This window comes from Ruditapes philippinarum, unplaced genomic scaffold, assembly GCF_026571515.1.
Source record: "Ruditapes philippinarum isolate M1 unplaced genomic scaffold, ASM2657151v2 ctg2708_1_1_1_1, whole genome shotgun sequence".
NCBI lineage: Eukaryota > Metazoa > Mollusca > Bivalvia > Venerida > Veneridae > Ruditapes > Ruditapes philippinarum.
In genome coordinates this window covers 47167-59823 of record NW_026856231.1, presented here as the reverse complement: position 1 = coordinate 59823, position 12657 = coordinate 47167, and the positions used below count along the sequence as shown (strand labels likewise).

At 31.7% G+C, this 12657-nt stretch overlaps 1 protein-coding gene across 1 annotated transcript; it reads right to left on the bottom strand.

The window, feature by feature from the left end:
• Positions 1–2228: 2228 nt before the first annotated feature.
• Positions 2229–12657, bottom strand: LOC132745880 (acetylcholine receptor subunit epsilon-like). Its single transcript, XM_060734889.1, has 7 exons — positions 12420–12657; positions 11420–11583; positions 10272–10316; positions 6240–6352; positions 5587–5666; positions 4771–4923; positions 2229–2515 (listed from the first exon to the last, which is right to left on the bottom strand). The coding sequence occupies exons 1-7, from the start codon at positions 12466–12468 to the stop codon at positions 2229–2231; spliced, it is 891 nt and encodes a 296-aa protein (XP_060590872.1). The 5' UTR covers positions 12469–12657.

Below are 12657 nucleotides of genomic sequence, written 5' to 3'. Positions count from 1 at the left end.
GAATTCCATTAGCATGTGGTCGGTAAAATCTTGAAGAAGCACAGATGCAGTAAGTTTCTGTGCTAAAAGGTTAGTCTAAACAGTGGGACTCTAACTAGGTACAACAAATAAGAAAGCAAACACGATGACTTGAACAGAACCCGAAAGTTTGAAGAGCAGCAATTTACTAAGAGATGATTACAGCCGCATGCAGCCTGGAAGGGCGGATTGTAGACAAACAAGCGATGATGACTTTAATCAAACAAGTTGCTAACTGATTATATGTTAGATTTTTACCAAACATTGCATTCTGAAAATCCAGAGTGTTTTGTGTCGTTCGCCACATTGTGTAGAATACGACCAAAATATTTGCAACTGTGTTCGTTCATCAAGGAGCAGTTGCCTTTGTACCCGCAATCAAATCATGGTATTTATGGCTAGAGTTCTGAAACAACAGGGAGTATCAGTTTTATTTAACCACGACACCTTTGTGGAAGGAATAATTGACGATGTAATTTTACAAAATATTGTTGGCACTGTAAAGGTCGCGTTGTCGTTGAACACAAAGTTAAAGATAGGCACAATCAAAAGAATAGTTGAAACGGAGATGACGGATCTAGAGTTTATTAGCTATGTACAGACACAAAGGGAGATTGCAAAGATCATGTTGATAGTGTTAAGACACAGTATCAGCAGATTAAACAATTTGAACTGGACTCACCTGAGAATTATGTCGTTATCCATATGGATTTTGCAGAAAATTTCTCATGTCGTAGCTCTCAAGAAATATACGGTACTCCGTTTACTAAAACAAAACAGCAGTTACGATGCATCCCGTTGTCTTGTACTATGACCATAATAATAATACACCTGCACACAAAAGTATAGTAATTATATCAGACACATTAGCACACAACGCAAGAACGTTGCTGCATTGCTTGATAATATATTGACAGATATTAAACAATATGGCCCCACTGTTCGAGTATGTCATGATTGAATCGATTCTCTCACTTCCCAATACAGAAACAAACTGATCTGACATCGTTGATTTTTTATAAATGTGGGGCAGTTTGGAATTTTTCGAAAACAGTCACGTAAGAGTCCCTGTGGCGGGTTGAGCGGTATGTTGAAAAGAGAGCCGATGTATCTATCAATAAAGGTAAGACTGTTATCAAGGATGCATACAATTTCTTTAACTGGGCGTCAGAAAAGCCTGATTTCACAGCTGTGGAGTACAAATTAATTTTGTTGGTGAGTCGGTTATAATAGAAAAAGTGAGTGAGCTATCTGAAATTGCACACATGACTTAAAAATATAGAGAAAAAAGAATCCCTAAATAAGCCCATCACGGAAAAATAATAATTTGCAGGCTCGGTTTAATTGAGCATGTTCACGCGTGGGACGGTATGGAAAGTGCAAGCTACTTTCCACGTCCCCAGCACCGGTTTATGCGAATTTCAACAAAGAAACACAAAGCCTTAACCAGGAACCATGAGGTCGCTTGAGGTGGCGGTTGATAACTAAAAGAAGATATGGGTAAGAACCACTAGGTGTTAGTGTAGTATATTTTTGTTGGGTGTGGGCTGAAATGCGTGGATACAAGAACAAACGCGATCATGTGATTGGTCTTTAGGTACACAGGTTTCACATTCTGTTGAGTCCGACAATAATGGTCTTGATCTAAAGGTAGGGTACTAGATGAGAATAAAGGTGAGGTAGAAATATCCTTCATGGAAAAAAAATTTATATCAATGACCAAGCAAGACGCATAGATTGTTTGTGAGTAAGTAAACACAGGTAGCGGAAAGCCAACGGAAACTGGTAAATGCAAACGACTTTTTAAACTACCTATTTTATAGGATGTAAATTGAATGTCACATGAGAACAGTGTTGTGTCTCCTTTGGACCAGGGTTAACGAAGAATCAACAAGAATATTATTGTAGAAGTTTAATAGCTAGGGTGCAATATGTATTATGGATGATTGCACACGCTAATACGATATCTGATGTTCAGAGAAATCACTTGTTTCATTTTGATATTTCAAATTATATTCATTGCAAGTTCATTTGTTGCATATTTTAGTCCACATTACGTTTTGGAAAATTTGAAAATTAGTATATTATTTGCTTTATATTACTAGAGATATTGTTACGATCGCTACTGAAAATCCTTGAAGACATCATTGCTGTATTATGACGTCAGAACTTAATGACATCTTGGTGAAGTTTCATCAAACCCTTTATCTCTAATACAACCTGTAGAAATGATTCATCATAACAGCCATGGAAACAATGGTGAATCCTGTCACAAGGACCAAATAAACGTACATTGTTACTTTGTCCAACATCAGCGCTATCTCCTTCCATGTGAACTGTTTTCTGTATGGCTCCTCGTCTTCTTCAATACTATCCTCTTCAGTGTCCCATGCATGATACTTGTCATTTGTGTCATTTGTGTCAATATCCTCTACCACAGCAACCTTCTTTTCATTGTGAATCTCAACGTCGTCACATGTAACTTTTTGAAACTCATCTTTTGGGAAAGCATTAAAAACAAAAGCTTTGAAAAACTGATGAAAATCTTTAAAAATTTTGGGAAAGGTTTTTTCCCCCAGTGGGCAGTGTTAAAAGGTCGGGGCCAAAATTTTTAGAAAAAGAAGACGTTTGTGGTGAAAAGAAATTAATGTATCTGGTTTCTATAAAATATTTTTTAATTTAAAAAATAATTAAGTGTTTTTTCCCCCCCAACTTTCCCAAAAAAAAATTTGAGTGGTAATTAAAATAAACTCCCCGTTTTTACGGGCCCGGGTTTTTTTTTTTTTTTTTTTTTTTTTTTTTTTTTTTTTTTTTTTTTTTTTTTTTTTTTTTTTTTTTTTTTTTTTTTTTTAAGAATTTTTTGGTAAATAAACTTTAACACAAGGTGTTGTACAAGGATATCTGTACATAGGTTTCAATTTAATTGAAAAGTTTAACAATTTTTGGATGACCTTTTCAATTTAAGTAATTAATTGTTTATACCCTAATTCACATATTTTTTCATTGAACTTTTAAAAACCTTAAAATTATTAAAATAAACAAATACATAACAGATGAAAAAGATATTGTTTTGGAATACTTTCAATATAAGAACTAATGACAGCATAGGGCAAATATATAAAGTTTAGGCCAATCCAAACTCTTTCACCTAGACTCTGGACTAGTTTGAATATTGCTACCTGTTGAGGACAAAGAAATAAAATAATTATTTTTCCATGTGGTCCATGTAATTTGTTCAATCTGGAATTACAAATTTATTACAATTAAAAATTTGTTAAAATGTCATACCTTTTAAAGCTTTTTGATTGTCCTACTAACTATTACTTTTTACATGAAAACCTCTTTCGTGATTATTTAGAAGACAATCTGGAGATATTACATTAACAGTTCAAATTTTGAAATATTAAAAATTTCTGTATTTTTCATTGTTATGGTTTAGCGGGTATAAATTTAAAATTAACATATTTATGGGAATGGCCCTGCTTTTGTCCAATCCATTAAGTAATTAAAATTTTTTTAGGTGCTTAAATCACAGGAGTACTTGGGTCTTCTTCCAATAAAGCTGGAATCACAAATGATCTTTACGGTGAATGTGTGCGTTAAAAACAACCAACGATGTTCCTTAAAAACAATGATTATTTTATGTTAAATCCCAAAAATAGTTCGTAAATAATAATTATTAATGTTTAAAATTTCTAAAATCTTCATTTTTGTTGAAAAAGAGCACGCCATTACAAACCATAAGGGTTTTGACAGCATGGATCAGCAGCCTGCGTTTCATTTTTGTTTATTTTATGCTTGGTTTGTAAACGATAGCATGGATCCTGATCGACTGGCGCCCTGGTTGGATCCTGCTTTTCGCAAATGCACTATTTTGGTTTTGTCGGCGCGGCTCAATACAAAACAATAAACGGCTATATCTAATTTACGTTCGTAAGAACCCATTACACTGGGAAAAAAGTGTTCAGCATGTGAAACAAAGGTCGCCGCCGGAATGTGAGCGTGAAGATAAGCCGACTAAAACTCTCAAATTCTCTCTCGGCAACGACGGAGGAATATTCTTTGCTCAAGTTCCATTTTACCTTATTCTGAAAAATTTAATGTAAATTTTATAATATTGCCTACATGTTTAGAATAATCTTTTTAAAAATATGGTTGGCGAAGAAAAGTTAAGGAAATTGTAAATTTTTAGCAAGGAGCTCAATGGATTGTGTTACTGAATTTAAGAAAACCTACTTTTATTGATTGTTATGGGGAAATAAAGGGTTTTTCAATAACGTGCCTTAGTCAATTACCATTCTTTTTATTCTCTTTTTGCCTGTAAAATTTTGATTCAACAACTTTTTTATCAGTGACAAAATTCTTAACAGTGCCCATTTTATATGGTTTGAATTTTATGTGAATAGCTGACTCGATGAATTTAAATTTATTATACGTTAATAAATGTATTTACAAATTGCTAGCTCAATTGGCCTATAGTATTTAAACTACGAAATTTACAAAGGATGATATTTTAAAACGTACGTATATGTTAAAATTTAATAAAGTTTCCTATATAATAAGTTCTCCTAGATTTTGTTATTTCAAATTTTTATGATTTGTACATAGCAAACTTCGACATGGTATTTTCGACTTTTGAAAGGTCAAAGGGTATGTCGGAAATCGCTATATAATCTCTATATAATCCGTAAGTTTCTAAGATTTATGCTAGGTTTAATGTGCTAATCAATTAATTTTTTTATGTTATCGTACCTTGATAAAACGACGTTACTATTTGCTTGTCATCAAAATCGAGACTGACTTCGTTGGCAGTGTATGACCATGAACTGAGAATGACGTCACAAGTCTGTGTATCCAACGGCCAGTATGTGACAGAACTCTGACAATGTGTGGTGAAAATTCCAGCTGCAAGAATAAAAGAGAGGTATATTCTGTATTATTTGTATACATAATTTATTTGCAAAAAAAACTATTAAAGGATGTTTTTATGTTCACGCCAAGTGTTATTGATTTGCTCTGAACGTTTATGATATCAATGATTGGAAAATGTGGGAATAACTGATATAGATGTGATATTAATAAAACTATTCATTTGTAATTATCTTAACCAGGGCCAGTCCCGATGCTTGCATCAAAGTTAATTGAATAAATTAAAATGTTGATTATCAGTAAGGATAAATTTTACTTAAAGGGAAAGGTGACATTTAGTTGTTATTTTTTACATGAAAAAACAAAAATTTCTGTTTGAAGTCTTAAATACCAATAACTTATGTGCATCAGAAACTATAAGGTCATGTCAACGATGAATATAATACTAAATAAAGGACATATTTGAGCCGCGTCATGACAAAACAAACATAATGCGTTTGCGACCAGCATGGATCCATCTGCGCAGTCTGATCAGGATCCATGCTGTTCGCTATCAGATTCTCTACTAGTGATATGGTTTGTAAGCGAACAGCATGGATCCTGATCAGACTGCGCGGATGCGCAGACTGGTCTGGATCCATGCTGGTCGCAAACCCATTACGTTGGTTTTCTCGTGACGCGGCTCATTTATTGTATTACCTGGTAGCCATACTATTTTACCAATGCTAATAATTCTCATGGGAACACTTGGCCTTGAAATAACATCAATGTCATCAACTCTGAAACGCAAATTACATACATGTGATTCATATACTTTAAATGAACAGAGAAAAAAACGGAATCCCTACAAAACGACAATATTGAACGTGATACAAGCTTGGTTAATTGAGTCTGTTCATGGACGGTATTGGAAAGTGCAAGTTACCGTACACCCCCTTTACCACCGGCTTAAGCAGAATTAAACATGGTAATGGTGAATTTTTGAATTTAGAAAACATCCATAGTGTGTGGCCTTAACGAAAAAACAATGGGAGGAAGTAAATAAAATGGAATTTTGAAAGGGGATCAGAGGTTATGAAGCCTGCATATCACAGATTAGACGTCGAAGTTTGCCATGTACAAATTCTACTGAGTTATGTACAATTATGTTTAGTCATTTCTTGATAGTCGGTCAACCTAACCGTCTGTCCTGGGTAACTAACCAGTAATTACCAATTTCTCCCACAACATGGCTTCTGAAATAACTAATCAACTGCAACGGGGTAATGCCGCCACGTCCGAAGATCTAGCCTTGTTTACAAATCCAGTGTTCTACCATATATATATTCTAAATGTTAGAATAAAAAACTTACGAATTTTCAATGATGATCGGAGGCTTCCAAACATGTAATTCATTACTAAACATAAACTTTATATTGCTATATGTGTCGTTCGAAATCCATGCCAGCCTTATATCCTTCCACGACTGAAATTAAAGTCAATTCATTTATTATAATAATAAATTATTGAAAGAACAGCAACCCCTAACGTCATTTGTTAATTTTTAAATTAACATTTTGATTTTTTAAAGATATTCAATGAAATAAATAAATACTTCTAAAGTTTGCTTATTGTTACTAATTCATATTTATCATATACGCATGTCACTTCTGCGATTCCGTAAATGGTATCGCAAGATCGTGCGTGTATTTTAACGTGACGCCATTTGCGTTATACAAACGTAGTGTAAAGATTGATAAATGTTAGCGTTACACTAAAGGCGCGTCAATGAAAAAAAAAATTCTTTTTCACTTTTTAAACGGTCTTTATTTTGGATAAGCGAAAAATAGAATATTAAATTTGTATAAGTTCAATACTGAATTTATTGAACTGACATTTCATTCAATATCCTATTTCAAGGGTAAATTATTTTTATCTTTAACGTCAACGTCAACGTTAACGTCTTTTAACTTTGTAATTTTTTTTCTCAAAAAAGAACAAAGTTTTGAGGTTATATCAAGCACCCACGCTTCCTTGCTCTTACCACTTAATGTTAGCAAAGAGGACAATCAGGTTTGACCCTTGGTTACGAGACAATAAAAAAAATAAACATAGTACTTCCACACCTCTTATAAGAAAAAATAAAAAAAGAACCCGTACAGAACACTCAAAATAGCAGAAATTAAAAAATACCGTAGCCTCGTTTTGATTGAGCCTGTTCATGGACGGTATTTGGAAGTGCAATCTACCTTCCATGCCCCCTAGCACCGGCTTAAGCAGAATTCAACATATTAACATTTAAATATAAGTTTTAATTATCTTCCTTACTAATTATGAGTTGAACATTTTATGAATTGTCATACACTCAACTTACTCTAACACTATTCAAAAACATTGCATATTATTAATAATAATTTGAATTGTAACTTGTTAAATGGTCCAATATAACTTCAGTGAGAAAAATAAATTCACCCATTCACAATTGTCGTGTATATTGAAAACATAAACATTACAAAATGAAATCCCCATTTTAAAGGAACTCCACTGAGGTTTATAAGCCTAAAAACATAAAATTTAAATTTTTCACATAGATAAACATGAGCACTTAAAAAGAGAAATATTAATAAAATATAACCAAGAAATATACAAGAAATACATTGAAAATCATATGTTTGTGCTATTCTCAGTCCGATTTGAGTGAAAAGCGTTTAAACGCTTTTCAATTTTGGGTCATTTTTCACTATTATAATAATTATTCTGGAAAAACGGAGCAAGCTAATGATCTGAAATTTTGCACATAAGTTATTAGTATAGATCTACATCAAATGGAGTAATAATCTCAAAAAAAAAATATTTCCAGTCCCGTCATGTCAAAAAACCTCAGTGGAGTCCCTTTAACAACTTGCAGTCTTATAAAATTGTACGCCATTATTATTGTTTTATAATATTTAAATGTGCATTATGCATCAGGAAAAGCTGTCATTTTCATTTTTCAAAAACTTTTATTTTTTGTTATATTGTTACAGTTCCAAAAAGATGAAACTCATTTTCCACATAGATGAACTATGTTTTGTTGGCAACAGGTATAATTAAAGTGAATTATTATTTTGCATTGAAACTAAAATACTATTTTGTTTGCATTTTGCTATCGTAAATCGCATTACTTCACGTCCTGTGCCTACTTTTGTGAGTTGTTAAACACATGGTTGACATTTCTAAACAACATATATAAAAGATTTGAATTTCTAAGGCATAAATAATGAATAATCAGGCGTCTTCCTATTTATTGAATAATTTCATTTTATCGTCAGATGTTCATACTCGCATTTTGCGTTCATCATCTGATTTTCAACTTTATACCCCTAGACCTAATTCTGAACAATTTCGTAAGTCTTTTGTTTATTCTGGATCTTGTATTTGGAACGGCTTTCCTGGTTATATTAAGTCTGCTACATCTGTTAACCATTTTAAAACCTTATACTTGAGGTTTTATCATGCATTGATGTATACAAATTGATAATCTCCTGTATGTTTTTACATTTATGTATTTTAATAGTTTGAATATGTTAAATTTATATTATTCCTTGTTGAGGGCCTCATGGATTGATATGTTTGTTCAAATGAGTTCTCTCGTTAAATAAAGTCTTTATTATTATTATTATTATTATTATTATTATTATTAATATTATTATTATTATTATTATTATTATTATTATTATTATTAGTATTATTATTATTATTATTATTAAATGTGCCTTTTTCTTAGTAATTGTTCTAGTAATTATACATTAAAAATTTCAAGACTGAAGTATGGTAATTATTTAAGAGGCGTTTAGTTCACGCTTTTTAAATGTCTATTCGATATATTTCACATGCCAAAAAAAGCTTATTTTTGCAGTAGAGATCAATTACTCTATATAAATTATTGAACAGGTCTCATAAAATTCACAACATTAAACAATTATATTAGTTTTAATGAATTTACTGTGTTCTTTTTTACACACTTATTATTTTCTTTAATAACCGTTTACATTACAGTAATTTTTCAATAACTTAAATGATAAAGCAACCATACTTTGCCACATTTTTTGGAGGAAGAAAACATATCTATTGTATGCTAATTAAAATATACATATTTTGATCTTTTGTAATCCTGTAATTTGTTATTCAAATTCAAAATAAAATGAAGACCAGTGTATTTTGTTTTTATACTTTGTTAAAGAATTTACTTTTTACTTTTCATAATAATAAACCGATTTCTTTCAAGTCAATATTGTTATGTTTGTATAAATTATTTGTGCTTTAATAGTGCATAGAGAAATATTAAATGAGTGTTGATTTTTTACTAAGTTTATTGACTGTGTTGGGTAAAATCGTATTATGCGAGCTTCTATCGAGCATAAAATTGTTTTATTCAACGAGTTCACGATATTTAGTATACGTGTATAACACACTAATCCAAAATAAGAACCGTTTACGGCTGAAATGAATCATATTTTATTGACGCGCCTTTTATTTAGTGTACCGCTAGCATTAGCGCGGTTTAACATTACGCAAATGACGCCACATCAAAGTGTCATTAGGCTACAGTAGCGTAATATTAACGTTTTTAATAAATTTCTTAATTACACTATAGCATCGTATATTTCTTAATTACACTATAGCATCGTATATTTCTTAGTTACACTATAGCATCGTATATTTCTTAATTACACTATAGCATCGTAGATTTCTTAATTACACTATAGCATCGTATATTTCTTAATTACGCTATAACATCGTATATTTCTTAATTACACTATAGCATCGTATATTTCTTAATTACACTATACCATCGTATATTTCTTAATTACACTTTACCATCGTATACTTCTTAATTACACTATACCATCGTATCAGATTGCCGAGTGAATTGTTCTTTCTCTTTTGTATCATAGGCAAAAAAAACGTGCCCTGTCGCCGCAATATGAGATCCCAGAAATAAGTAACCAATGTACGAATATCTGATAATGACTTTTCTATCGTTATCTCTTTCCCTGTCGTCGCAATATGTAACCCCAGAAAAAAATGGATGACAGAATTTCAACAGAAAAGGTCCCCAAACTATGATACAACTAATAAAAGCTATTACTTTTTTGAATCTCAATGAATGGCATATAAAAAACATATGCTTGAATTTAATTGACTAGATAATTAAATTTAATATTTATATTGTGTGTTGATTGTGTTAGAAGTTATAATCATTTATAAAGTTTCTTTTTTACACTTTATGAACGACATTGTGAGTGAATGAGTTTGAATAAGTAATCTGAGTTAAAAATATCCCTTTGCTTTTAAAGTCGTATACATGTACACAAGTAAACTATTAGATATACAGGAAAGTATAAAATAACTATTATACTTACAATTGAAAAATAAGCAGCTATAGACAGTTTTTGTTCTTTGATATCCTGAAAATTAAACAAAGAGATAAACGTAACCTAGGCGTTCCATAGATTCAGAACAACAAATAATCAGTAACATTATAGATACAATTATGATAAAGGATATTCACATTTGGATTACTTCTCCACTGTTGTCTAAGAACGTCAATATATGAAATTTGAATGTTTTACATATAACAGCTTCGGCACTTGAAACAGGAAGATTTGCAAAAGATATGTAAGAAATATACTCAGAAGTAAATTCAAAACCATATTTCTGTTCTATTCATAGCCAAATTTGAGTGATAAGCGTTGCAACGCTTTTAAATCTTTACTCATATTTTACAAATAGAAAAATTATTCTTGAACAAATGGAGCGAATGATCTGAAATTTTGCAAGTTATTGGTTTAGATCTAGATGAACTCGAACATTAATCTCGAAAAAAGATTTCCAGTCCCGCCATGTTAAAAAGCCGCAGTGGATTACCTCTCAGGGTTGTTAAATATTGTTTTGTTTTATTTATACATTATTCTGTATTATCCATCTTTTTTGTATGTCAAAAGAAATATAAAACATTTACGTTAAAATTGCTAAACATTAGTTTCATTTGTTGATTCTAGTATCAAGTGCAATTTTTTTTATTTCTCCTCTAATACACATTTCCGTACAGAATCTGTTTTGTTATTATTATAGCTTGTATATTATTCTTCAAGCTACATTTATTTGGTCAATGCGGGGAGTTTGGAAATCAAACCTCAAAAATGAATTGAATATCTGTTTATGAACAAAGGTTAGCGCCAATGTATAGCCTATTTACTGTTTTGGACTATTGCTGCGGTCCATGAAAAGCATTTTCACAATGTCAACTTTACTAAACACTTAAGCCTTTACGTATATTCCACCCGTAAAAAAGATCATATGCAGGAACACACACACCGTAGACTTGAGATCATTGTCAAAGAGAGTTAATTATTTGCTAGACAGGTCAGGTTTCGACTTTAAAAATATCATCGGAACACCTTCCCAGTTTATTGAACAAAGTGCCAGGCCATCTATATTATATAGATGCGCCTGTAGGTAATTTAAAAAAATGGATTGCCTGGAATATAACATATATTTATATACTTACTAATGAATTAAGTGACAACAGATTTAAAGATACCCGGACGTCGTTCTTCTTCATCGGGCGTTGCATTACTTCGTAAGAATCAAACAACCATTGTCGAAGGTCCGTCTCAAGCTCTTTAGAATAGACTGGTGGTACTTTGGCTTCGACATACACAACACACAATACTAAAATAGAAACAATACCGTAGAACATATGAGCCGTGTCACGACAAAACCAATAGTACGTTTGCGACCAGCATGGATCCAGACCAGACTGCGCATCCGCACAGTCTGATCGGGATCCATGCTGTTTGCTATCAGATTTTTCCTTGTAATAGGGTTTGTAAGCGAACAGCATGGATCCTGATCAGACTGCGCGGATGATCAGACTGCGCGGATGAGCAGGCTGGTCTTGAACCATGTTGGTCGCAAACCCATTATGTTGTTTTTGTCGTGACGCGGCTCATTTTGTTGTTTCAGCTCCAGTTCTATCGTTTTCATTAACGGGTATAAATCTACATCTTATGAACTAATTTTTATAAAACTTATCAAAAGTAAAATCACATTGGTGCCATCATTATATGGTTGATTTCCAAATAAGTTGTAATACAGACTGTCTCTGTTATTTAATACACATGAATAATGTACGTAAACAGAATAAAATGTTCCAGAACAAAATTTTATTTGTTATAATTATATTAAAATTCATCCGTTTAGCAAGGATTTTGTGCATGCGTCATTTGCTTTTAATGCCATGCTTATTTCATTCAAGCGTTTTGGAAGTATTCTTTTTTTTTTAAATTTAAACAATATTTTTTGAAGCAGATATATAGCTTTATACACTTTAACCACCCCTCGCTATCCCTTCCCCGGTTCAAAATATATGACATCAGCTATTTTCTATACATTTTTATATATTATTATTAGATATCATTGTTATTGCTATAACATGAATATTATTTTCACAAACAGTTTAATTTGTTAATGTGTCCGCGAAAATTAAAGTGAAAAAAAAAACTTACATAGAACACATAATTGTAATCCATGTCTGTTATTCCCGAACGTTATCATTTTCTATCATCCAAATTTACTTAATGAACACTTATAAAACACAAATAAAATAACCAAATAAACAACGAACTCACTTATAAAACTGTTTAAATTTTTCTTAACGCAATCAATTCGATGCAAATAAAATAACAGAACAAAAAAGAACGAAATTATTAAATCGTTAACTTTTTCTGTAACTCAATCAATTCG